This window comes from Artemia franciscana, chromosome 18 (genome assembly GCF_032884065.1).
Source record: "Artemia franciscana chromosome 18, ASM3288406v1, whole genome shotgun sequence".
NCBI classification, from domain to species: Eukaryota; Metazoa; Arthropoda; class Branchiopoda; order Anostraca; family Artemiidae; genus Artemia; species Artemia franciscana.
In genome coordinates this window covers 19,575,685-19,603,055 of record NC_088880.1, presented here as the reverse complement: position 1 = coordinate 19,603,055, position 27,371 = coordinate 19,575,685, and the positions used below count along the sequence as shown (strand labels likewise).

At 34.7% G+C, this 27,371-nt stretch overlaps 1 protein-coding gene across 1 annotated transcript; it reads left to right on the top strand.

The window, feature by feature from the left end:
• Positions 1 to 1,323: 1,323 nt before the first annotated feature.
• LOC136038724 (guanine nucleotide-binding protein subunit beta-2-like) lies at positions 1,324 to 27,371 on the top strand. Its single transcript, XM_065722062.1, has 8 exons — positions 1,324 to 1,448; positions 4,129 to 4,198; positions 12,258 to 12,403; positions 13,401 to 13,534; positions 15,733 to 15,898; positions 16,580 to 16,784; positions 21,856 to 22,072; positions 27,159 to 27,371. The coding sequence occupies exons 2-8, from the start codon at positions 4,130 to 4,132 to the stop codon at positions 27,263 to 27,265; spliced, it is 1,044 nt and encodes a 347-aa protein (XP_065578134.1). The 5' UTR covers positions 1,324 to 1,448; position 4,129; the 3' UTR covers positions 27,266 to 27,371.

Below are 27,371 nucleotides of genomic sequence, written 5' to 3'. Positions count from 1 at the left end.
TCTTCACCTTACTCATTCTTCCAATCACCTAGGACAAAACAGTATAACCAAACATTAGCCAAGTAATCATGTCTAAAATTAGGCAGAGTCATCATTTATAAATGTAAGTCGTTGTACAACTACAGGCAAAAGCACCTTAAAATCCAAGTCTAATAAAATATCTTATGTTAATATATAAAATTCGGGGACCTAAACGTCTCCCGATTATGTACCTTATTTTGGCCCCCTTCCCCTTATGATTTTTTAACATTATTTTTTTTTTCGGTGATCTAGCGTCTCTCATGTAATGGCGAAAATGTCAGTTCAATTGGAGACAAATATGTTAATCTTTAACCCTCTCCCCTTGCCCTCCTAACTTTTCCAGGGACTTTTGCGGTAGTGTGCTTAGAACCTTCCCAAAGTATTATGGGGATGGAATGAATTGTCTAGTAATGCATAAGGGACAGACAAGCATGCATTCGTTTACATAAATTTTATTTACATATATTTTTAAGAATTACAGGGATCCGTCAGCCTACAAAGAGAAAAATCAAGAAACCCAAATTTTAGTAGATGCCTGGTTCTGATAAAACCAGATTAGTATTCAAATGCCTAAGGGTATGAGCAATGGATTCAGAAATTCAAATTTATTGTTGTTTTTCAAGAGAAGGGGGATAAATTCTTGAAGGCTAAAGAAACCTTGAATGTTCTTCAAGGCTAAGAAGCCCAGAAGTTTCTTCAAGCTTCGTTTTTACGCTGTATTTCAATCTAAATGGCCTTTATTGTTTACAGTTAACATTTAAAAATCTTTTCATACATCCCTGTGCGCTACAAATAGGCACATTCGTAAGAATGTGACTATTACTTATTATAGAAATATTCGTAGCGTTGTTTGATGGAGGAAGGAGGCGGTAGGAGTGAATTGAAACAAAGGTGGAAGACGGTGAATTTTGAAAATGTTTGGATACCGTAAACATCATGAGAATTGAGGTGATGTGGAATATGCTCAACTCTTTATATTGGTTGAATATACATTTCAAGGAACCTCTTGCAGAAGAAATTAAACTTATGGATCAACTTCCGTCTGAAATCTTATGAAAGTATCTTAATTCTTTAGATATGGTATTCTGTCAGGTTATTGTTAAAGGACCCACATATTGTTCCGCTTTGCTGAATTGTTAGCTTTGGCTTCGGTTTTTGACTATGCCTCTAAAAGCTCATAACTTGGAATGATAAAGAATCTAAAAGGAAGCGGTAGCCTTGATAGCATAGTCATATTTTAGGTTTCCTCAAAGAAGCCTGATAATTCGTAAATCAATATTGGAACTTTGGAATTCCCTAAATCCAATTACGAAAATTTCAGCGCAGATACCTAAATTGGATTATAATTTCCATTGCTCGAGTATAGTTCGGGACTTTATTGTCAAGTTTCATCATTGTGGTTGGACTGGATATTTCATTTTTTTTGTGTATGTATAAATAGAATTCTTAAGGTTATTTTGGGTAAAATCCCTGTAGAACAGTAACCCTCCCAGTTAAATTTTCTTTATACTTCAGGCAGAGTTCCAAAACGTTCGTATTCCATCATCAAGGCCCCATGTCTTTATTCCTCCTAAAAAGAGCTATTTTTTTTCAATTAATAAGAAAAGTATTTAATCTAGCATAAACTCTGCGTAATACCGTATTTTTTCCCCTCCGCTAAATACTAGATACTAAATATTTCCTTTAATTTAATATCTGTCCACTTTTCATCTTAGGCAATTCTTTTCATTTTTATGAAATTTTAATCTTATTTAAATCATTTTTTATAATTTTAATCATTTTAATCTTAGGCATTCACTTTCAGGCAATTCTTTAATAATTAGAAAGGAGGATAATAATTAGAGTTATTTAATTTGCCAAATTGACTATCAGCATCGATACTATGGTCTTAGAAAATGATCTTAAGATCAAAGACTATATATTAAATCGAATTGATATGCTGGCCGGAAAGTTAAACAAAATTTATCCAACTTAAAATTTTACACTTAGTTCCCATATATATATATATATATATATATATATATATATATATATATATATATATATATATATATATATATATATATATATATATATATATATATATATATATATATATATATATATATATATATATATATATATATATATATATATATATATATATATATACATATATATATATATATATATATATATATATATATATATACATATATAATATTATATATATATAATATATATATACATACATACATATATATATATATATATATATATATATATATATATATATATATATATATATATATATATATATATATATATATATATATATATATATATATATATATATATATATATATATATATATATATATATATATATATATATATATATATATATATATATATATTGACTTATTTTTCAAAATAAAGGATATCCACTCTTCCTAAGATCCCTAAGAAAGCTATATGCGTTTTTTCACAGGTTGATCTAAAACTGTGATATTTCTTTCTTTAGCTAATAATATTACATCGGTTTCCCAAGAACACCAACATAAATCTGACGTTTTCAACATGTTGAAGATTTCAACAATGATTTCCCCTTCAAATTGCCACACTCCCCTCTCATCCATATCGTTCTATTTGCTGAATATGGAATTTTATGTTTTGTTTGGGAGCTAATTTGTCTTTCTTTTAGCACTGGCTTTTGTTTAAATAGTAATGGACACTAAAGCTACCAACAAACGCGATAGATCTGGGTTCAGCCCTGATACAATCTTATGTGCTCCTATTTATTCTATGTTTTCTTTCGGGAACAATTTTATCTTCATAATTTTACTTCTAAAACTATCAAGTTTTTAGATTTTGACGACAAAATCCTTTAGATTTGAATAAATTCAAGTATTTTTTTCACATTTTTATAGTTCTAAGTCTTTCAGTTTCCAGATCCAACTAATATCTCTCATATTTTAAAAATTTAAGTATTTTCATAGTCTCAGAATTCAAAGACTGTTAATCTTCAAATTTAGATAACTATTCCCTTCAAATTTCAACAATTTCTACTTTCCTTGTAATTTCAGAGTTCCAAGTCTCTTAATCTTCAGATTTTGACAACTAAACCCCTAAACAACTAAGCCCGTGGGTCAGAGTTGCTGGAACACTCCACAGGGCTTTGGACCGGAAGTCTAGTTGCCATAAAGATCAAGTCAGTGTTTCTATGTATCGTCAGATGGGTATCAAATCTCACATAATTATAAATATTCTGAAGAACAAATAATAAAAAAAACACCCAAATAACTAATCAAAAAATGTCAAAAAACAAAAAAAGAAATTGATTTGTAAAATTTCAATGCATATCCATCTGTTTTTGTTCTACACTTATCACAGGGGAAATAAAAAAAGCTGTGAGGGTTTTTGCTTGCTCTTCTAAAAAACTTATAATTATGGAAATACGGCCTTTTGATACCAGACTGACGGTATGTATTATTATTAAAAACCCATTTTCTGAGAGTTTCCGTTACTATTAACATGAGTTGCTCCTTACTTACAGCTTGTTGTCACGACATGTTTGCTTTATTTCTTACATTTCTATGAAGATCTTCTTTTTAAAGTCTAAAAGCTTCACATTAGAAAGACTTATGAATTATCATGACATAAGATTTACGAGTAAGATTCGAGGCAAAATGAATAAAATTCAGCTTGAAACCAGATAACTTCCTTGTTTCTATGAAAAGGTTGTAAGCCCACTTCATATTTTTGTTTTCCTGCCAAAATTTAACGGGACAAAATATCAAAATCTTTTTAACCAATAATAATTTTGTAAATGTCGTTTTAGCTGTTAATTTATACCATTTCTTTATTTTCTGTGAATCTAGATTTCAATAACAGATAAATTATTTCTGTAACTAAATTTCATTGAATTTTTCACAACCGAAACTTGTGACAAATATCTAAATGATCTTCAAAAATATTACAACATAGGGTTTTGGGATACAGCTCTTAAAAATTTGATTGTTGTTGCCGTAGGCTGGTCCTTAAGTCCTTGTATAGTATAGTTGTATAGTATAGTCCTTGAAGTTGAGCAAACTTATTCAACTTTCATGGAAAATATTTTTTTTTTCAGAATGCCAAAAGACGATCCAGAAATCACGAAGCTAAAAAATGAGCTTCAGTCACTTATTCAAAAGTTCCAGGTATGTTACTTATTTTAGCATAAAAAATTTTTGTATCAACTATATTAAACATATTTTTGGGTGTTGAGGGGGGAGGACTGGAGGAGGGTGAAGAATTGGTATTCGGTTGCTTATATTGTAGTAATTTTGGCAACTCCATTATTGGTTGATAGGTTGGTAAGTGAAGTTTGGATTGGAATAAATTTTTGATTAGGGTATATTTAGTTTTCCATGTTTACTGGACTGTGCCTTTGGATAGCCTTGAGTCTCTGGGCAGCCGAAAAGACTTTGTATTGTGTATGTGGTAAGCATTTTGTTTAATGAATACATAAACTTAAAATACGTGTGGTCTGTAGGCAGAGTAGGAGGAAACCAGGAGCTTTATCTAAGTGATGGAGAACGAAGGGATATAAATATATGGGGTAAGGCAAAAAATTAGATGTTGGGCAGACCTTTTGGTGTTGGGTGGTAGTCGGACCACTGGGTGGAATAACAGAAGACATTGGATAAAATTACTGACACGGATGCTTCGTTTTTAAAAACTGTGAAATAAAAAACAAAATTTTCTTTAACTGAAAGTAAGGAGCAACATCAAAACTTAAAACGAATAGAACTTATTACGTATATGAAAGGGGGCTACCCTCTCTTCAATATCTCGCTCTTTACGATGAAGTTTCTTTAGAACATTTAAAAAAGCTTATTGTTCTAATTAAACACCCGCCTCATATACGTAATAGTTTCTGATCGTTTTAAGTTTTGATGCTGCTCCTTACTTTCAGTTAATCTCTTTTTAGTTTAATATCTAAGTGTATTTAAATAATGCCGGCATACCAGGCTCTCCCTCCGTGAGAGATTCTTCCTTACCACTGAGAATCCCTCCATCAAAGTTATTCCCAATTAAAATTCCCCCATCCCCTACCAGAAAAATTCCTCCCAGACAATTCCATTCTAGCTGAAAATTCCCTCCAAAACATTTCTTGCGGACGGTTCCGCGTGAAAAATTACTCGTAGCGCGCTTAAATTTGTAAATGTTATATTTAAAATCATGCGCGAAATCCCCTCCTCCTTTAAATTTTTTTTTCCGCAGATACCGTGCCCCCTAGTAGAAATTTGCTCCTGCAGAAAATTCCCTCTGAAAAATTTCTTCCGTGAAAAATCCCCCCCCCCCACAGAAAGATACTTTAGACAATTCCGACACGGTAAAAATATCTCCCCGGGCAACTTTCCTTAACATCTCCACTTGTAAAATTGAGTCGGCAAAGAGCAAGTAAGACTAATAAAACAAATTTGAATAGGAATTCGGTAAAATTTCCCCACATTATATAATTTCCCCTGGAAAGTTCATTCCCCTGAAACTTCCCTTTCCATGGAAAATTCTCCACGTGGAAAATCCTTCCAGAAGAAAATTCACTCTCCTCCACCAGAAAAATGCATAGTTCTCTATAACAAATACCGCACGTAAACACTGGGCAAACTTTATAACTTAAAGACCTTTCCCCATGAGTCTGGGGGGTCATATTATCTCCAAATTGGGCCTATTGGTCCTCTGAATTATGTTGAAAAAAAGGTCTATCTCAAATTTTGATCGGACAAATTTGAGAAAAAAAGGGGTGGGAGGGGGCTAGTTGCGCTCAAATCTTTTTGACCACTTAGAGGGGACACAATAACTTATAATTTTTGTTCCAAAGAGGAATTTTTCGATATTCTAGGAAGGTTGGTTCAATGCAATCACCTCTGGGGAAAACAAAAAAATAACAACAAATAAACACATTTCGCGATCTTTTTTCTGGCCAAAGATATAAAATTCCGCATTTTTGCAGATGGGAGAATGGAACTTCTACAATAAGGTATATGCGCTGAAACTGATGATGTGATTTTCATTAAGATCTATTGACTTTAAGGGTTTGCCTTATCCCTTTTTTTGAAAATCAGACAAATATTCCCAGGCTCGTAGATTTTGATGGGTAACGCTAAATGAATCCAATATACTCAGAATACGCATATTGGGTATTATCATATAACCTACATGGGATCGAATTTCTAGAATTAATTCCAAAAACACTCTTTATTAAAAAATATTTGTGAAGAAAAGCTTTGGTCGATCTTCTTTTGGTCTTGCTCAAGTAGCCAGAAATTTTAAGTGGATCAGGGTGGGAAAACCGAGTTTTAGGGGTAACAAATTGATACAACTAGAGTTCTCTTCCATAATTTGATTTCTTTATTAAAGGTCCTTTAGTAAAGTTCTTTAGACCTAAAAGTTTCGTGGTGATCATAAACATAAAGTTTGGTCCTTCTTAGGTTGTCACAAATCTACCCAATCTATTTTTTTCATATTTATTCCTTTCACGCTCGTCTTGCTAAGTGTATGTGCCCAGTAACCTGTAAGACAATAGGAGATAAAAAATGCGTGCCTATTTTGGGCACCCAGGGATCCATACAACAATTTATTTTTTTAAATAGTTGCGTCTATTTGAGCTTTTCTTGTCCATGGTTTCATGCTCTGAAAGTTTAAGCTAATCGCAAATAAACAAATTTGTTGGCCCACATTCAGCCGTCACAAATTGATGCAACCAAACATCAAAAGGGTTTTTCTTGATTAATGTCCATCCAGCCCCGTAAACATACCCCGAAATTCCAAGTATATCAAAAAAACAAATTTGACACTTAGTTTTGGTGCCACGACTTCATTCAGCCAAAATTAGTTCAAAATCATTGTCTTTATTAAATATGTTTACTTTCTTCAAATAGTTAAATCTGTCTTCATTACTTACTGTATCGCTTTTTTCAGTAGTCAAACAGTTCGTGGTAACGAACTGTAGTAAGGAGCGACCCGGCTCAATAGTAACCGAAACTCTAAAATATGGAATTTTGATACCAATAGTTACATCAAAAGAATCGCATTTTAATGCTGATTTTAAATATAGAAGTTTCATCAAGATCAGTTATACCTATCAAAAGTTACTATCAAAAATTTGCCTCATTTTAGAAAATAGGAGGAAACACCCCCTAAAAGTCATACAATATTAACGAAAATCACACCATCAGATTCAGCGTATCAGAAAACCTTGTTGCAGAAGTTTCAAACTCCTATCTACAAAAATGTGGAATTTCACATTTTTTGCCAGAAGACAGATCACGGATGCGTGTTTATTTGTTTGTTTTTTTCCCAGGGGTGATCGTATCGGCTGAGTGGTCCTAGAATCTTGCGAGAGGGCTAACTCTAACAGAAATTAAAAGTTCTAGTGTCCTTTTTAAGTGACAAAAAAATTGGAGGGCACCAAGGCCCCCTCCCACGCTCATGTTTTCCCCAAAGTCACCAGATCAAAATTCTGAGATAGCCATTTTATTCACCATAGTCGAAAATCCTAATAACTATGTCTTTTGGGACGACTTACTCCCCCGCAGTCCCCATGGGAGAGGCTGCAAGTTACAAACTTTGACCTGTGTTTACATATAGTAATGGTTACTGGGAAGTGTTCAGACGTTTTCAGGGGGATTTTTTTGGTTTAGGAGGGAGGATTGAGGGGAGGGGGTTACGTGGGAGGATATTTCAATGGAGAGACTTCTCATAGGGGAAGAGAATTTCAATGAAGGGGGTGCAGGATTTTCTAGCTTTATTTGAAAAAACAATGAAAAAATAAATACGAAAAAATGTTTCTACTGAAAGTAAGGAGCGACATGAAAAACTTAAAACAAACAAAAATTATTACGCACATGAGGGGTTACCTCCTCGTTATAACTCACTCTTTACGCTAAAGTATTTTTAGTAATTTCAACTATTTATTTTACGGCCTTTGTGATTCAGAGGTCATTCCTAAGGAATTGGGACAAAATCTAAGCTTTAGTGTAAAGAGCAAGGTATCGACGAGGGTTGAACCCCCTCATATACGCAATAAAAACATACGAATGTAGAAATTCGTTACGTAAGTTAATTCGTAAGTTACGTATATTTTTTACCAATGAAAACTTTTGTAAGAAATTAAAAGTTCTAGTTGCTTTTTTAAGTAATCAAAAACTTGGAGGGCAACTAGGCCTCCTCCCTCACTTCTTTTTTCTCAAAATCTTCCGATTAATTACAATTATTTAATATGCAAATTTCGTTTTAATTATTTATGTGCGGAGAGCCAAGATCAAAACATGCATTAGTTGAAAAACGTCCAGAAATTAAATAAAAAAAAACAAGTTTTTTAACAGAAAGTAAAAAGGGACATTAAAACTTAAAATGAACAGAAATTACTCCGTATATGAAAGGCGCTTTTCCTCCTCAACGCCCCGCTCTTTACGCTAAAGTTTCTTACTGTTTTAAAAAGAAGAGTTAAGAGAAAGGGTCAAACTTTAGCGTAAAGAGCGAGGCGTTGAGGAGGAAAAGCCCCTTTCATATACGGAGTAATTTCTGTTCGTTTTAAGTTTTAATGTCACTCCTTACTTTCCGTTAAAAAAACTTTTTTTTATTTTATTTAATTGTGACCTAGGACTAGTGATAAAGAAAAAAAAATGTTTTGCATTATCAGTAAATTAAAGTTACTGCAGTTTAAGCTTATATTAATTTTGTTTGATGAAGAATTTTTTTACTTTTACCGCAAATCTAATATGAAGTATATTTCAAGAACAAGTCGCATTTGACTATAAACGCGATTTGCTATGTTAGAGAGTCAACAGGCAATGAGAGGTATTTTACCAATTTTCTGACCTTGCGAATTAATTCAACCTTATTTTCTTCAATAATTTGAGCGCCCAGTTTATAGTCAAACCAATGTTGTTGTTTTTTTTTTTTAATTGTAATTGTGATCTTCTTGGTCCAAGTGGATAAAAAGCGATTTTTATATCATTTTATAGGGCAATTATCGCTAATTTAATTTTTGTATATTGAAGTCTCCGTGACCCGGAAGGGGCAGAAATGTCAATCCGATCGGTAAACAAAATTTTTGGCCCTTTTTTTTGGGAAGTAAGTACTTATTTTACTATATATTTGCTTATGGAAGGGGATGCTTCTGGTCCAACGAATCGAAAATTTCAGTTCTAAGCTTATCAAAAAAAGTGTTGGTTCTTTTTTGAGCTGAGTTGTGGGGGATCAGGCCCCCAAACTTGTTTTTTAGCTTAGAATCCTCTCGGACCAATGAATGGCAGGAAGTTTCAATCTAATTAGCGACAAGTTTCAATCTAATTTTTGGGCCCATTTCGGGGTCCTCAACACCTTCCTCCTTCCAACAATAAATATGTGGTTACCTTTATGTCCAGGTAACGATACTTAACAATTTCAAGCCAATCATAAAAAATTACCCCTTTCTTGGACCACAGTTTGAGGATAGCCTGTGCTCCCAAACTAAAATATTCCTGTTCATCTTGGTCCATTTGGCCAGGGACTTAAGGTTTTAAGTATCTGGCCATTAAGAATATAAGAAGCTCTTCACCTTTTTCTAGGGACCCCTTTTTGAGACATCTTTTAAACACTTTTATTGTCGTTTTCGCCCAAGCACTAATGGCTCTAAGTTCCAAATTAACAAGGGAGAAAGACTTTTCGGCCCATTTACAGGCCCCTTGCACCCCCCCCCCCCCTTTCCGAAAAGAATGTATGCTACTCGCATTCGAGAGAGTCCAGTCAAGAACAAATGATCCCTTAAGTTCTATACAAGATCAAACATGCCTCCCTTTTTCCCACTGTAAAAGCCCCCTCTAGGCAATTGGCATTTCCTAGAATTTATGTTCCTCTTCCAATGGCTTGTGGGGGTTATACAATCCACAGAACAAAATCTATTAAGAATGTGACTATTCTGAACGAAATAGCCTTTCAAGATTTTAATCTGACATCGCAGTTCTCCTGATGGCTTGGCAACAAAAAAAAAGGCTAAAGGAGAATGGGTTGTTACTGTTCAATTACTTTTGACCCTTAAAAGATCATTAAAAACTAAATTTCAAATCAACACAAATTCATACAACAATTTCCACCATACAAAGCGAGGGATAGAAAAAATTGTACATAGGAGGTACATGGTCCTTTGCAAGGGCGATGACAAAATGGTTTCTGATTAAAAGAAGATATGTGAAATCAATAGCAACAATTTTAATTGCTCTACTTGGTACTCAGTATGGAACTCTACTCTCATAAACAGTTGCCGTATCTTCGATTCTCAGAAAGATAAGCTTATTTTTGCCTGAATAATACCAGTTTCTCCTAAATTAAGCACCTATATTTCCTTTCTCGAGAATTCAATCGATCAAGAACACGACCATTCTTGGTAAACTATATTTTTGAAAATCAAAGCAGGAACAGAGCAAATTATATTGTTGTGGTAATTTCGATTAAAGCTGCATGTTTTAAATTTGGGAATAAATATATGGGGTTGAATCTTCCTTTAGCTTTCAATTTTCGCCCTTGGCTCATTAAGGAACGTTGGTAAAGCTTTACTAGAAATGCACCAACTTCAACACTCTGACTAGATTTAAGCTTAGAAATTAGTTCGCAGAGAAAGGTTCCCCTGCATGACATCGAAAAAAGGTTGTATTACGTCGCTAATTTTTACGGATGATTTTTGAATTAAATCAGACTCAAGGGTTTTTTTTATAAGGAAAATCCAATAAAAAAATGTTTCAATCCTTAGTTTTGCAAATTGAAGTCGTAATTTTTTACTCAACCCTACTGAGTAATATCTTTGGTTTTTCCTGCACTTCTAGTTGGTATCGGTTTTTTCCGCGCTGCTTAGAATTATGCTTAGTTTAGACTAGGCCATCTTTTCCTCAAATGAAAATTTCAGTGAAAGATTCAATTAAAATATATGTCCTGTCGCTACACAAAAAAAAATAAACTAGTGTAGTAGTGAGCATTCTTATTTCTTCAAATTTTCATTGAACAATATAAATAAATATTACCTCTAAGATAAACAGGTAAAAAAGAACCTAAGCCTACAGCTTTTAATTTTCAAATCCCTAGGAATATATTTTCAACGTATGCCAATTACAAAAATCAACAATCTTACTAATTTATAAAGCTCATTACGGAACGGAAACAATAACGTATGTTATTACAATATGTTTCAAGTGATCTATCCCTGATTTTAATGAGTTTATTTTTCTCCCTGGTACTGAGCTTCTCCTTACTGAAATATTATCTGATTTGCTGATTACCATACTGATTTACTACGTTTAAATGTTTTTTAGAAATAATTCTAAAACATTTAAATTTATTAGCATCAAAGATGAAAAATAACATGAAATTGAAAGCAGGATACTCCACAAAAAACAAAAACATTAACATTTTCCTGCGTAAACCTATCGAAAAGCTTGTAATTTCTACAAAATAAAAAAGTAAGAAAACATAACTTTACTAAGTTTCTATTCTTAGCGATTCTAAGAATATAACCCTGGAAGACCACTCCTCCGTCTTGGCAAAATTAGTCTTCTGTCCTATATCTAAGTGTATAGTGCAGTGCCATCTATTTTGATCCCTTCATTCTTCCAGTATATAAGACATTAAATAACAGTTCAAATAGGGACAATTCCAGTTATTAGACAGTGAAAAAACAAAGAAAATATACTAAATATTTTGCTAAAATGTGCACTGACTGCCATCAGCAGATATACTAATATGCTTAAATTAGTCATCTAGATTAGCAGACATATCTTAGTATACCTGCTGATGACAATGAATGTATATATGATCAAAATATCCAGTGTTTTTTCATTGTTTTTTTCACTGTTTGAACTGTTACTTATCGTCATTGAAAAGCAGAGTAGTTTCGAAAATACGTACGATTTAAAACATATATTCGAAAATTCGGTCAGGGATATTTTTATCAACTAGAAAACCTGCCCCACCTCCATATTCTGGCAAGATTGTCTTTGAAATGAAAGTACTATCACTATATTTTTAATAATTATTTTTGTATTTTCTACCAGAGTACCACATGTAAAATAGACTGAATCTCTATTTTATGTATTTTACTTTTTATCTTCACTTCATCCTTCTCGTCTTTTTCATGTTTATATTTTAATTTGAAAGAGAAAGTAGTAACAAACAAGGATTTTTGAAACTGCATGTGATCAACCTCTCATCTTGTCAGTTTATTGCTTCACTTTTTTCCAGGACGCGCAGAAAACAGCGGCAGATACAACCTTGGAAACTGTATGTGGTAGTATGAGCGATGTCCCCAAGATACGCATGACGACGAAGAAAGTTCTAAAGGGTCATATTAATAAAGTAACCTGCTGCGATTTTGCCGGTGATAGTAGGTAAAGTAATTCACATGACTACTTTTAAATTACTGAGTAACTACAATTTCATACGATTTGCTACTCCATATCTTGCCACCACTGTTTTTGATTTCCAAACTTTTGTTTTTGAGTTAACATTCTTGTTTGAAGAATGAAAAGCCCAAAAAATAGAAAACTATGCTTGGAACCTCTCGGAAATTTATTTGACATTGAAAGGCTCAGGTACCAGTTTATTATAATTAAGTGCTCGTATTCTGTGCTTTAGTAGTACTTTAAGCACAGGTAGTTTAAAAGCTTTGCAACGCTGCTTTAATCAATGTGCAGCAGCTAAACAGAAAAAAAAAACGCAGACACAATTTTTAACATTTTAAAATTGATTTAAAAAAAATTTATACTTTAAAAAAAGTATTTATGATTTATTAGGATTTCAGATAGTGACTTTATTTTTACTTAAGAAATAAAAAATCGTTCATTTACGCAATTATTCAAACCGCTCGGTTCTTCTATCTTTTTTCCTAGCGATAGCCATGGAGCTCATTAAGGGAAATGGTTAATATTTCTAATGAAAATTCTGTAAGAAAACTAGTTTTGTCTCAGACTTTGAATAATCAAGAGTTTGGATTAAAATGAAGTAGTTGTGGGCATCAAGCCATGGCTAAATATAGAAAAAGTAAAGACGGATAGGTCAATTGAGTGAGAGGCAAATCTGGCATAAGCCCTTATTAGTATTGTTTAAAAATTATTTCAGTTCATTTGTTAATAGATAAGTATATCTATCATCCGCCCATGCGTCATTCCTAGGGCAGAACTAAGGTAGACAGTCATAGAACTAAGATAGTCCTATGACTGTCATACTGCTGGAGAACCTATAGTTCTCCAAGTGTTTGGTTAATAGGCCAGGGTAAACGCCGGGATTAAGTATGACTCTTTTATTGGACCAATGCTTGTTTGTTAGCTTTTAGAAAGGCACGCCTGCCTAGAGTCTCAGGCAGGTTCTATTTATTTTTTGTTTCAGGCATGTTGTTAGTGGCTCACTTGATGGAAAGCTCATCATATGGGATGCTTGGACAGGTAATAAAGTCCAAGTAATTCCGTTGAGATCAGCATGGGTGATGTCCTCTGTTTTCGCAAAGAGTGGAAATTTTGTCGGTAAGATTCATTTTCTGAAAATTATTCATTTAGCAAATTTCAATTTGGACTTTAAGCTCTGAAATATAGGCGATGTTTTATTTTACATAGCAATTGGGTTGACTGGCGCGTGGGGTGTCTCTGGAATTTTTGTTTGCTACGGGACCGGAGCTCTTAGGGATGTAATCAGAGATTTAAGATTAGGGATTCAGATGTTCTGATACTTTGATACTTTAGGCATCGAATATTTAGGATGTAGCTAGCCATGTCTGTTATCCTAGAAAAAAGGAAGGAAGTAAAATAGATTAAATGGTAGCATACTCATGTCTTTAGATGATAACCTGCTAGATAGAAAATGAGGGCTTCTCTAAGAAACTGTTTTCTTGACCTTGCAGCAGGACCTGGAATTTTCCGGCCTATCCTGGCCTCTGAAATCTAAGTATTATTTGGTAAATTGTAAGTTCCCCAGACCGTAATTTCCCCACACTCATTCCAAGAAACTATGTTTTTACTTGTCTTATTACAGGAATATCCGGGATACTTACTACTAAAAACAACAGGGGGTGGATTATGATCAATTTATATTTCTGGTTGTTGTGGGGGAGGGGAGGAATATTGAGTAATATATCTGGGAATATTCGTCTCTAGTTATCATCCATTTATGCTTGTGACTTCAGTGCCTATAGCGTATCGGTTTTAGAAAGCAATGATAGTATTGGTAACTATATATATATATATATATATATATATATATATATATATATATATATATATATATATATATATATATATATATATATATATATATATATATATATATATATATATATATATATATATATATATATATATATATATATATATATATATATATATATGAGAAGTTTATATCTTACCATCTAAAACATCTGTTAAATTTATTAGGGAACCTGAAGTAGAAATTCTTATTCCTGAGTTTACGTTTCTTTGAATTTCTTAGGTACAAGAAACAACAAGCTACTTTCTTAATTTTAGGATCCAAAGAGTACTGACCCGGTGGTGATGAACCAATTTTAGTTCGAGCGTTTTTCTATTAGTATCTTTGGCCATTTTTATGCATTGTCATCTTAATTAAGTTCACAACATTCATTCATGTAATTGTCAAAAATTGGTGCTTTTAGAATTGTATAGATTCTACGCCTTGGCAAAAAAAAAAAATCTTGACATGTGTTTCTGTTATTTAATCTTTTTTTCAGAACCTATGATTAGCGTCAGTAATCTAAGATACTCAGTAAATCCTTATTCAAACAACATTTAGATATAAGCAAAATTAAACTATATTTGAAATTAAACTTTAGCTAACATTATTTTAACAGGAAAACTGTTCAGAAGACAACCCTGCATTCAAGCCATTCTTCATCCAGAAGATTTTTACCATCCACTAGGTAAGACTAGACCAGTAGCACCGACTTATAAAAATGTGAGGGGGGGGAAGATTTTGCTTTTTGCAATTTTTTATAAAGCAATTGCAGTTTTTTTTGCAAAAAGTAAAGGGAGTAAACACCACCAATTCCCAAATCGATGCCCATGAATCAGACACTACTATATGTCGAAACACGGAAGCAAAAACCAGCTTAAAAGCATAATAGCATGTTGGGGACGAGCACAGATATACTGCGAAATGTGTTCAGTATAGGTATATTCATTCACATCTGCAGTGCAAGAGTACGATTAATGTGCCTTGCAAGTACTAAAATAGACAATTCAGTTGGTGCTGTGAAACATTTTTGTACATAGCATCCAAAAAGAAATGTTTCAATTTCTTTAAATATACTTTTTAAAAAATTCTTGGTGAGTTTCAAAAACTCATGTTTGAAGTTTGGCTTTGTGCAAAATTTGTCTCATTCTTTAAAAAGGCCTTCATTTTTAGAACGCAATTTGATCCAATTTATTGCTCAGTAGCTGCAGTTTTCTTTTCCACATTGGAAACACCAGTAATTTTAAAAATAAATCTGTAAAAATGAATTAAACAAACTTTCACAAGAAAATTGTGGCTGAATAGCCGGCTATGAGGTATCTTGAAACTGAGGTATGAAAAACTTTGCAAAGTAAGTGTAAAGAAATGTGTGAATCATGTTTTCTTTTGGTGCATTATTTTCACTGCAAGAGCAGTGAAATTATTAAAACCTGTTTTTTCATGACTGTTCGTAGTTATAGATCATAAATTTTTTATGTTTTAGCTTGCGGTGGAATGGATAATATGTGTACGGTTTATGACTTAAATAACAGAGATAGCTCTGGAAGCGCGAAGATTGTTCGTGAGCTGGCCGGCTACGAAGGATTCTTATCTTGTTCCCGTTTTTTCGACGATAAGAAAATCATCACTGGATCAGGAGACACCAGACTGTAAGCGTACTCCTTGGCTGTATTTCAGCATTTTTTTTTAGTGAAAATTTTGCTATGAAAATCTCAATACTCCATAGTAAACCTTTGTGCAGTCCAATACTTTCAACCAACATTTTTGTGTGAATCTATGTAGCAACCTAAAAAGCAAACGGATTCCTGTTACAAGCAGGAACAAACCTGTACATCTTATACATGAGAAGGGCTGCTACTTCAATCAATTCAGTTTAAATTTTGCTGTACTTGAGATCACACACATGTTCAAAAGTATATTCTTTTTCTTAGTACTTTTTTTTACAATTATTTTATAGAACTCCACACTGTCTAATACACACATTGTTATTGTTGCCCTTTTATTTTATTTTATTAAATTTATTTTATTAATGCGCTTATCGTATGTAACGGAGTTTTGTCCATGCTAGTATTTAATTTCTTAATCATTTTACCTTGGCTTATTTTTATACCTCGATGAGAAATCAAAATTTTGAAAAATAAATTTGAGAAGTAATCTGAGAAGTAAACCTAAATAAGAAGTGAGTTTTATCAACGTGCATTAAATGTTTAAGGTTAATAAAGCTGAATTAAAACTGCTAAAACCCCTCAAATTTCAGATACATGTATTTTCTTGCTTTTAGTCTCTCACTTAGACATATTTTGTGGGAATAAATGCAACTATAATTTTAGGACTGTTTGGGATTTAGAAAGTGGCAAAAAGTTGCAAGAGATTAACTGCGCTCATGCAGGAGATGTTTGTTCAATGTCCATGTCTTCAGATCAAAATACACTCGTAACAGGATCAGTTGACAGAACTATGAAAGTATGGGACATGAGAGATATGACTTGCCAGCAGACCTTCTTTGGTCACGAGTCTGATGTTAACTCCGTCTGCGTAAGTAGTTTTTTTTCTACAACAGTACCGCACTAATACCGAACCCTAAGACATAGGATTCTATCCATTATTGTAAGTTTCTTGAGCATGTGACTCGAGGCATATTACCGGCAAGTCAGCATGTATTACACCCATGTGAATTCCAGATCCCTTCTCACCCCCCTAAAAAAATGTTTGACATCCACAACAAAATACGAAGTCATAGTCTGAAAAGTTCTCGACTTAAATTGATTTCGCATTGACTCATATATGAAGATAATTTTTCATAATTCAGTTATGAGTCTTGTCTTAGACGAGTCTCCCTCTAATGGCTATGACTCTTTTTGACCCTCATTGAGGGTCACTCATGATTCATTCTTCTTCTTTCTTTGGTTTTTCTTAACAAAACACAAATATTCGTTTCTATAAATAACGTACGTTCTGCGGAATTCTTTGCTTGGCTTCTATGCATCCTTTTTCCAGCTTGGATATTCCTCAGTTAGTTTATTTCTTTTAGAAAAAACTTTAATCAATGTCAAGCTGAACAGTGTTTAATCTCAGGATATAATTGTGCGTTATTAGTAAATAATCCTTCTTTTATCTGTATTTTATTTGCTCTTACCACTAAAAAAAATGCGAGGAAGGCAAGGAGAGGGGGGGGGGTAAATTCAGTATTAAGCGTGGCTGATTATATGGACCTGATACCCTTTTCTCATAGAATTTACTGTTCAAAGTGAACGAATAAGTACTTATTACTAGAAATACTCTATATAAGCGTGTTTGCTTAGATTTTTAATATAATTTGACCATTACTTTAAATAGCAACTGTTGCGTAAAAATATTCTCTGGAGAACATCTCCAGAAATATTTCTCTGGAGAACATCTAGTAAATCTTCATCCGCTTTTCGGAGCTCACATGCTTGAGATCCATACTTGATCACTGTCATCACTGCACCTTCTAATCGTCCCCAAAGACATAGTTATAAGGTTTTTCGACTACGCTGAATAAAATGGCTATCTCAGAATTTTGATCCGTTGACTTTGGGAAAATAATTAGCGTGGGAGGGGGCCTAGGTGCCCTCCAATTTTTTTGGTCACTTAAAAAGGGCACTAGAACTTTTCATTTCCGTTAGAATGAGCCCTCTTGCAACATTCTAGGACAACTGGGTCGATACGATCACCCCTGGAAAAAAAAAAAAAAAAAAAAAAAAAAAAAAAAAACAAACAAACAAATAAACACGCATCCGTGATCTGCCTTCTGGCAAAAAATGCAAAATTCCACATTTTTGTAGATAGGAGCTCGAAACTTCTACAATAGATTTCTCTGATACGCTGAATCTGATGGTGTGATTTTCGTTAAGATTCTATGACTTTTAGGGGGTGTTTCCCCCTATTTTCTAAAATAACGCAAATTTTCTCAGGCTCGTAACTTTTGATGGGTAAGACTAAACTTGATGAAACTTATATATTTAAAACCAGCATTAAAATGCGATTCTTTTGATATAGCTATTGGTATCAAAATTCCATTTTTTAGAGTTTTTGTTACTATTGAGCCGGGTCGCTCCTTACTACAGTTCGTTACCACGAACTGTTTGATATGATCAAAATGAATAAAACTATTTATAGAAGAAAGAATTCAAACGTGCAAAGAGTTTCTGAAGTATTTGCCGAAAGCTGCTTCGGGGAACAGAAAGCAACTCCTAAAAATACAACATAAAATGAAAAAAGTAAGTATACAATTAGTTTTAGAAATTTGAAAGTAGAATAGTTAAAAAGTAATTATTCTTGTTACTAAATAAAGAGGACTGGAAAGATTGGATTTAATATTGAATTAACTTTCACAGTGGCAAATCTCATCATCAGAACACTTGAAGACAAGACTATTCCCTACATGGTAATATTTCAAACCAAAAAAGTCACAAGAATGCAATATGATGCTATTTTCAAGCGAAACATTATGAATCAAAATGATCCATATAAAGGGAGATAGAACACAACCTTTCTGAGCACCTGAATTAATACAAAACCAGCTGCTAACCTCATTTTCTACCTTAACTGTACCAGTTTTATTCTCGTACAAAGCACTAATCACTTTAATGTATTTGTCTGGTATACTACCCAAGGATAAGACCTTTGCTTAAGTTCTTCTATCGACAAAATCAAACGCTTGCTCATAATCTATAAAAGTGAGGACCAGCGGTGTTTGACAGCTAAGGCAGTTCTCAATATTTAACCTAAGAGTGAAAATTTAGTCGACACATCCTTTACCTTTTCTAAGACCACACTGTTCTTCCCTTAAAACTTTGTCTACAGTATCTCTCAGTCTAGAAAGTATCATATTAATAAGAAGTTTGCTACATACAGAGATTAGACTAATGCCTCGATAAATACGACACTCACTCTTATCACCTTTTTTTGTGAAAGTGGTTTAATTAAGGCTTTGCTAAAATTGTTAGGTAATTCCCCTTTTTCAAAATAATATTCATACTCTTCAGTAACTTATTTCTAACCTCAGAGCACATGGAGTCTTATCATTTTTTTTATACTATCGCTAATTCTTCCTCACAAAGCAAATCTTCCTTCACATCCAAGGTAAAACTTTTTCATTTTCCTCCATGTCTTTTTCTGCAACTGTACCTCGGTTTAGCTCATTCTCAGAATGTTTCACCTCTTTTGTGGCCCCGCTCCTACCTATAATTGAGACAAGTCTGGATTGACTACTCTCTCTCAATTTATTAACATGTCAGTATAATATTTTACTATTATGCCGTCTCACTGCACCTTTCATATCCTCGGCAATTTTTATCCACGTCCGTCACTTCACACCTCCTTAGTTCCTGTTTTAATGCTTTTTCTACTTTCTTTACATTCCCCTTGTTTCATATGATCTATCATTCAAATAATTCTTTTACAAACCGTTTCTTCTCTCTATTAAACATAAAACTTTTTCTACTAATGTTCCTAGCTACAGTATTAACTTTCTTTCCCAAGACACCATCAGCAACTTCACAAATTGTTTTTCTAAAATTATTCCAACCCTTTTCCACATTTGTCAAATTTTAAACTATCAAGTTTAGTATTCAACTGTTCCCGGAATGTTTCTTTCAAATTCTCATTGTGGAGTCTACCAACATCATATATTTTCGGGACGTCGTTACCCTTCCCAAATTTCAGCTTTAAATTAACCCTAAACAGTACTAAATGGTGATCTCTACTTTCAACATAAATAACAGCACTCCTTTATAACCTAGAATATTGTATTGATCCTGCCACTGTTCAGTTTACTATAAAATAGTCAACAAGGTTTTCTGTCTTGCCATCACGTGAATGCTATGTCAACTTATGAGCCATTTTATGACCAAATACCGTATTGGTTATAACTAGATTGTTATACCTACAAAATTGCAAAAGTCAGTAGCCATTATTGTTTTCTTTTCCTACAACAAACTAACCTAGGCTAGGATACCATCTATCCCTATTTCTACCGACTTGGCGTTAAAATCTCGTAGTAAAATCACCATATTTCTAGCTAGTACCCTGTCTATTTGCTCCTGTAACTGTAAGCAAAATTGATCTGAGTCACTAGTATCTCTATCAGTCGCTTTAACAGGGGCAATACTACTATAACTGATACCCTGAATTTTTTAGTCAACAACCTTTTAAATGAGCAATTAGTATTCTATTATTATTACCTTCTCAGCCTAAACAAGACTTAGCAGCTTCCTTATTCATCATGAGCACTAATTGCTGTCTAAGTACTTAATTTCACCTAATTTCATGCTTCCAACTCTAAGATATGAGTTTTCGAAACTCCTAATAAGTCCAGTTCGAATTGTCTGAATTCGTCAGTAAAAATATCGGTACGATAGTCATTTTTAACGTCGTAACATTCCAAGTTCCAATTGTCATATTCTATAAATCCTTGAAATCATTTTTGCCTCAGGAAAAGCAATGATCTCGGATACCAGTGCAGGACTGGGATAAATATATCTTCTCAAGTTTACACCGAAGCACTTAAGCTAACTTAGAACCGGACAGTAATAAGTTCCTGAGACCGCCAGTATGAATGGAGGCTTTGAGCAATCCTGGTCCCATCTTGGTCATAAAAGGGTTTTCAGCACTAGGCGATACTCTTCTATCAATAAGAATCGAAATCCTGCAGAGAGAGTCCCAAGCCTATTACCTCCGACTTGTTATATTTTCATGCCTACAAGCATTATGCTACTACGGGGGGGGGGTGCAGCCCATAGTAGATAAATTAGCTAGGAACAGATTTTTCAGCCCGAAAACACCCGTCAAAACAGACCAAGCCCAGAAGTATTATCCATTAATTAGAATCCTGTGCGAATGCTGTGTCGTTTACTAGGCTATTAATTCCTAGAGGAATGCCACTTCTCTAGTGGGAATGGAGTTGACCGCAAGATCCTCAGTCTTGTAGGTACCCCAAAAAGGCTGGGATAGCCTTTTGCTGAGACCATTGTCCAAAGATCTGGATCTTACGCCCTGCCACAGTTGTCCTCCTATAGAGGATTCTCCCACGATGGTATTCTTCGTCACCATGCAATTTAACTCATTATTGTGGTAAAATTTTTAGCTCATTTTATGTGTGGACACATGTGTTGTGCCATGTTGAGTTTATATTTGAGAAATTTTCTTCCCTCTTCGCCTGTATCTATGGCACTGGGCGAGGGGACTTCAATTTCTATTATGGACCCCTCAGGGACAAGGTCCTCCCTTGGTCCGTTTCTCCTATGGAGGTACCCTACATGTTGGTAGGGCATTACTCTATTGCCACCTGGAGACACGCTGAGTGGCCTGAGGGAGGCCCTTAAAGAGCAGTAGAATTATTACATTTAAATATTGAAATTGTGAATATATGTAATACATAATGTACTATATGTAACATATATTATGTAATATATGCAGTCTGAATATTTTTGATCTGAATTCAGATAATAACATTTACATATTCACTTAAATCTTTTGTAACAAAATAAATTTTTATAATATGTATACTATTTAGACATTTATACGAAAGCTGATAATTAAAAAAATAAAGCTTTGTTATCATTATTTCATTTCTTGATTACAGATGCATCCTAGTGGATTTGCCTTCTGTTCAGCGTCAGAAGACAAAACAGCACGACTTTTTGACATTCGTGCTGACCAGCAAATTGGTTTGTACCGCCCACCTACATCGAATTCTGGATTTACCTCGTCTGGCCTTTCTAGGTCTGGCAGATACTTATTTGCTGGTTCTGACGATTCAACAGTTCATGTTTGGGATATTGCAAAGGCTCAGCATGTTGGTGAGTCATAAAATAGTTTTCTGCTTAAATTCCTATCCTTATCCATGTTTAGTTGACCATCATTTTCTAGTTTCAACATGTTGCTGTCATGAGCGTCATCACAGTCAAATTTATGCCTGAACTTAGACACGTAAGAAAGTGGTGGTATTGGGGCTTTATGACATCACTTTTGATCTTTGGTGAATGGTTAGCAAAATTACAAGCCACGATGCCACTAATAAATAGGCTCTATAAAGCCTACCGAAAGTAGTAGAATTAATAAGCAATAATATCCCACTCAAGTAAGTAAGTAAGTGAGTAAAATATTTATTACCTGTAGTTTTAACATGGAACAAAACGGAGTACAAGAAAAAGGAAAAGAAAAACAGAGAGAAATTTAAAACATAACATGGAAAAATACACAATCAGGAACTGTAGAAATGTCTAAGCCAGGGTTGGTTCCATTTTGCCTGTAAATTAGAAATCAACCGGTTTTCCGTGACACTAGGGTCTGTTTATCATATAAGTATTCCTTGTCCACAAGGGGCATCGCAGCAGGAACTTCGCGAGCCTAAAATAAAGGGATCGGAGCTTGCGCTTTTAGGTGTCAGTTAATAAATTCCAAAATGGTGCGATATATAGAATATGCGGAAGTACGACAGCATTATATTTATTCGCGAGATACTTTTGGCACAAGAGGAATCTGCTGGCGACGATAGACCTATACGCGGTGCGGAGTTTTTTCTTGACGTGTTTGATGAGCAGTAGACGAGTTTCATTAAGGTTACGGCCTATGGGTAGACCCAGATCCGCGACTTGAGATGAAACGGTAATTGACTCGCTACCCAGCAGGAGTTGTTCAGCCTGAAAAGAACTATTGCTGAAAAAAAGAACTGCAGATTTACAAGCATTGAAAGCGAGGCCGATTTTTCGGTATTCATCACGTAGGATCAAGAAATTTGATTGCAGACCCCTAATAGACCGACTTAGATTTAATAGATCGTCCGCGTATGTAAGTAGTGACACATTTATATTCTTGGAGATACATGAAACATTGACACATGCCTGGGCATTTAAAACGCTGTTATTGTATAAACTTGGGGATAATAATGAACCCTGGCGGACACCCTTCTTTACTGGAACAACCACTGATGTGATGCGGTTTCCTATGTTTATACGCGCTTTTAAACGGCAATACATATCGTACAGTACGCTAGTGACACGGAGGTTTACACCTTTCTGGTAAGTGACTAAAAGGGCCTGAGCGTGAATTGACGAATCAAACGCTCTACTCACATTAAAAGTACCGATCACTATAAGGGCACCAGATTCGTGAGAATCTGCTAGAATAGCGGCAAGACTGAAGAGAGCATAAACACAACCTAGACCCGGTCAGAAACCGAGGTGGTGGTCAGGCATTCGGCACGAATATTGAATTTCTTTTGTGACTAAGAGCTGTAGAACTTTACAGAGCACTGGAGCAACAGTGATTGGCCTGTGCGAAGAGCATTGATCTGTTTGTTTCCCTTTTTTAAGGATGGGCGAAAGCAAACCGACACAAAGAGAGTCAGGTACTATACCAGTGGTGAAAATAATCCGGAACAGCAGTGTCAGATATTCAATAAGCATAGTTGTACCGTAGCAGATTTAGCACACTTAGTTCGTCTACACCACGGGAATGTTTCTTCTTCAGCTTTAAGATATCTTCATGAACGCTTCCGTAAGTAACGACGAAATCAGGAACACACTGGTTGAATAATACCGATTCTAGCCGGTTTGGGAAGGGATTAGACGTATTTGGGTCAGGGGCACTGAATTCGTTGGAAAAGTTCGATTTCCAATCTTTTTTGCTAATCAAACCATGAAGTTTTCCGGCGGCTAGTTCACTCAATCGGCCTTTCCAGATTAGTTTTGGGTCACTCACGATTCTGGAGGAGTACTCTTCTTTTAATTTGGTACGATGAGCTTTCAGTTGCTTGTCAAATTTTCGTTTCATTCATAAGTGGACGGAGTTAACAGGACCGAATTTGGGCCTATCACAATCTCGCCAGATTCTAGACCAAAACTTAGCATTGTTGCAACACTTAACTAGAGCCAGATTTTGCGAGAATTTGTGAATTTCTATTTTCATTCTAACCTTTCTAGCAGGAACTACCTTTTTTCAGCTAAGAGGAGTGAGTGAGTAATCTCGGCACAGAATATATTGATGAGTACTCTCGCATCTGCGGGATAAAAATTCGAATTCACTTGGAGTAAATGGAAGGGAATTCGTTTCTTTACAAGAAGTGAGTTCAGCACTTGATGATACAAAGTAGTATTAATTTTATCCCATTCACTTACTACTTTCCACTTGTCGTTCTTGGGTGGACGCAGAGCTGGTTTTATGCTTAGAGATGCTAGTAGGGGTAAGTGATCAGCGAAGACATGGCCTTTTAGAACAGTTACACTTCCGTTAATATTCTTAGAGCAGGCCGTGTGGTCAATGTTTGAAACGGACCCCGAGTTGTAAACGAAGAATTAATCACTGTCTTTTTGGAGGATGATAAGTTTCTTATCAAAGACTCTGTTTAGAAGCTGACTATGGGCACACGTGCTGTCAAGCAGGTTGCAGTTGAAGTCCTCCATGACTACGCATTGCAAATCTTTCTGGTTCACAGACTTCCAGCACTTCGTTAGTTCACGAACTGCGTTCATAAGCTTTCGCTCCGATTTGTCTTCATGGTAGTTTTTAGGAAGATATACGTTGAAGAATGCGATACTACCGGAAGATATAGCCAAAAAGGGATCATGCGTAAATAACACCTTACTTTCAGTATACAGGCGGCAAATAATTGCCAAGCAAACGGAGGGGCTTCCGAAAGACCGAAGTTTTGCTGGCTCGAAGTAAAAAGAAAATTCGTGCGAGAACTTTAGGAGAGAAATATTGTGAGGAGAGAGCATGTGTTTTTGTATAAACATAATATCACTGTCTGCATAGTATTTTTGAATTATGGTAAGTTTGTTGGGGATTCCTCCGTTCATGATCTATGACGTAATATTGACACAAACTGGGCTATTAGACATTGGGCCGCTTCAGCTCATGACAAGTTTCGTTATTGTGGGGCACTTGAAGGAATGTCAAGTCTGGCGTTTGATTTGCAGAGGGTGCATGTTATAGGGTTTCCACAGGACTGATCGGGGCTAGAGCCGTGACTTTCTTCTCTACATCGAGAGCAAATTTGCTGGCTAGAACATGTAGCAGAAATATGACCTAATTCTGGAGTTAAAACAGCGCTGTGGAAGAAAGATAAATTCCTTGATGGGGTACTACTCCAAGTCAATTTTAGGAGGGTTTCTCATGGCGTGGTTCAGCTGAACCACAACCAAATGCTAAAAACTATAGGACGTAAAAGTCGAGTCTGTTCGCTAGTGAATCAACACCACGGCCTCTCATTATTAAAATAATATTACTACTTTTGGTAAAATTGTCGACTTTTGTCAAAATGATATTTGTATTATCTTCAAACAGCTTCAAAGGAAGAAGAAGAGTCTTCCATTCTGTATCCCTTCTTCCCCTGAAATCTTGAGGTTTTTGCAAGTTCCTATAATTTCTCACGTTTTTACATCATTCCTTTTTTTTACTTTTTATATTAACCCTCCTCTACCCCCTCCCTCTGAAACATTACCTCCCATTGGTGCTTGGTTAGAATGATAGAAATTTCTTTTGAGAATGTTTGATGGCAAAAAAGCTGTTTATGACAGAAAATCGTCATATTTCTAGCTTTTGACCTTCCAGGGGGAGAGGAGGGGAGGGGAGCTCTGTGGGTACTCTTGTGAAAAATTATTTGTCTTTCACTGAACACAACAAAATAACTTTCAGACTTATTATTATAACCCTTATAGAACTTATTCCAATTATTGCATCTGATAAAAATAATGATGTCAGCATATTTGAGACAATACATATGATCTTCCAAGAGGGAAAACTGGTTCCATTGATATAGCAAATATATACGATATAGTGAGCCAAATGGGTGGAAAATTACGGCACTTCATAATGTCACTTCTAGCACCAAGGAATCTAGTTCTGTTGGTCTCCAAAACACTTTATGCTTAGTGTCACATATTTGTCGATTAAGATACCAATTAAAAAACAGGGGGGGGGGGTCTAAAGACATAAATTCTCCTCCATTTGAATGTTTCAACGCATGCAGTTCAGTTTTTACCCATAAATATGTAGGAAAAATCCTTCCAAAATCCACAAACCACAGTGGCTTATGAAAAACGCGGTGTAGGAGAACTAGGGGTAAAGCTGAATTCCTAAAAAAGTTCAAAATTTCAAGGAGAATTTTGTAAGTAAAATTGAGCTTTGGAATAATCGATTCAATTACTTTGAACCTTGGACTATGGTGTGTCCCAAAAACAAGATGCATTTATGCCCGTGGAGATGACTATTTTTAGCATTTTTTTTTTATCAAGGAAGGCTGCGATTTTTGGTATTAAATATACTTTTCTAGGTTCATGTTGGTCATTCTTTTTTTTTTTTTTACAAATAATTTGTTTTTAAAGCATGCAGACAATTGTTTGTGAAAATAACCAATAGACAAATCGTGGCTAGATGATTTTGTTCATCAATCTGGGGTGCTGAAGAACTTGCTTTCATTAATATTAACCAACAAAATTGTTTACAAGTTTGATCCCTTGTAATTAGCAAGGTATGATCACCAACAATTGCAGGAGTCATAGCAAAACCCCTGTAATTGTAAATAATCGCATTTGGTGCAAATAGGCAACTAAAGCTAAAATAAAAGAAAAAAAAATGACTCTAGGCTAATAGATATGCATCAACATCAATTTTTCAATGACAAATTTTCATGGAACAACGATCGAGTGAGGAAGTGTGGAGTGCAGACACTGGGCCAGCATTTTGTACTTTTCATCAATTAGATTCAAAGAATTGTCTGAGACTTTATCCAGGACCTGAGCGCTGCCTAAAGAGACTGCTAATGTTATTATCCTTTATGATAACGTTAGCCTAGGATGGTTTAAGAACCAGGTAAAATAAAACAAGTTCAGCAGCCTAAAGAGTCACAATAAACTTGTGTCAACTATTTTGTTTCGTTTTCAGGGAATATGCAAGGACACGAAAACCGAATTACATCTCTTTCTGTCTCAGAAAATGGAATGGCAGTTGCAACAGGATCTTGGGACAATTACGTAAAAATCTGGCTTTAATTAAAGCTATCCCCACTTTGTATTCGTTAAGATTTCTTGCCATGAGAGATACTAAGTATTTGAATTTTACCTTGTTCAAGCGTCGAAATAAATTTTTAAACCACAA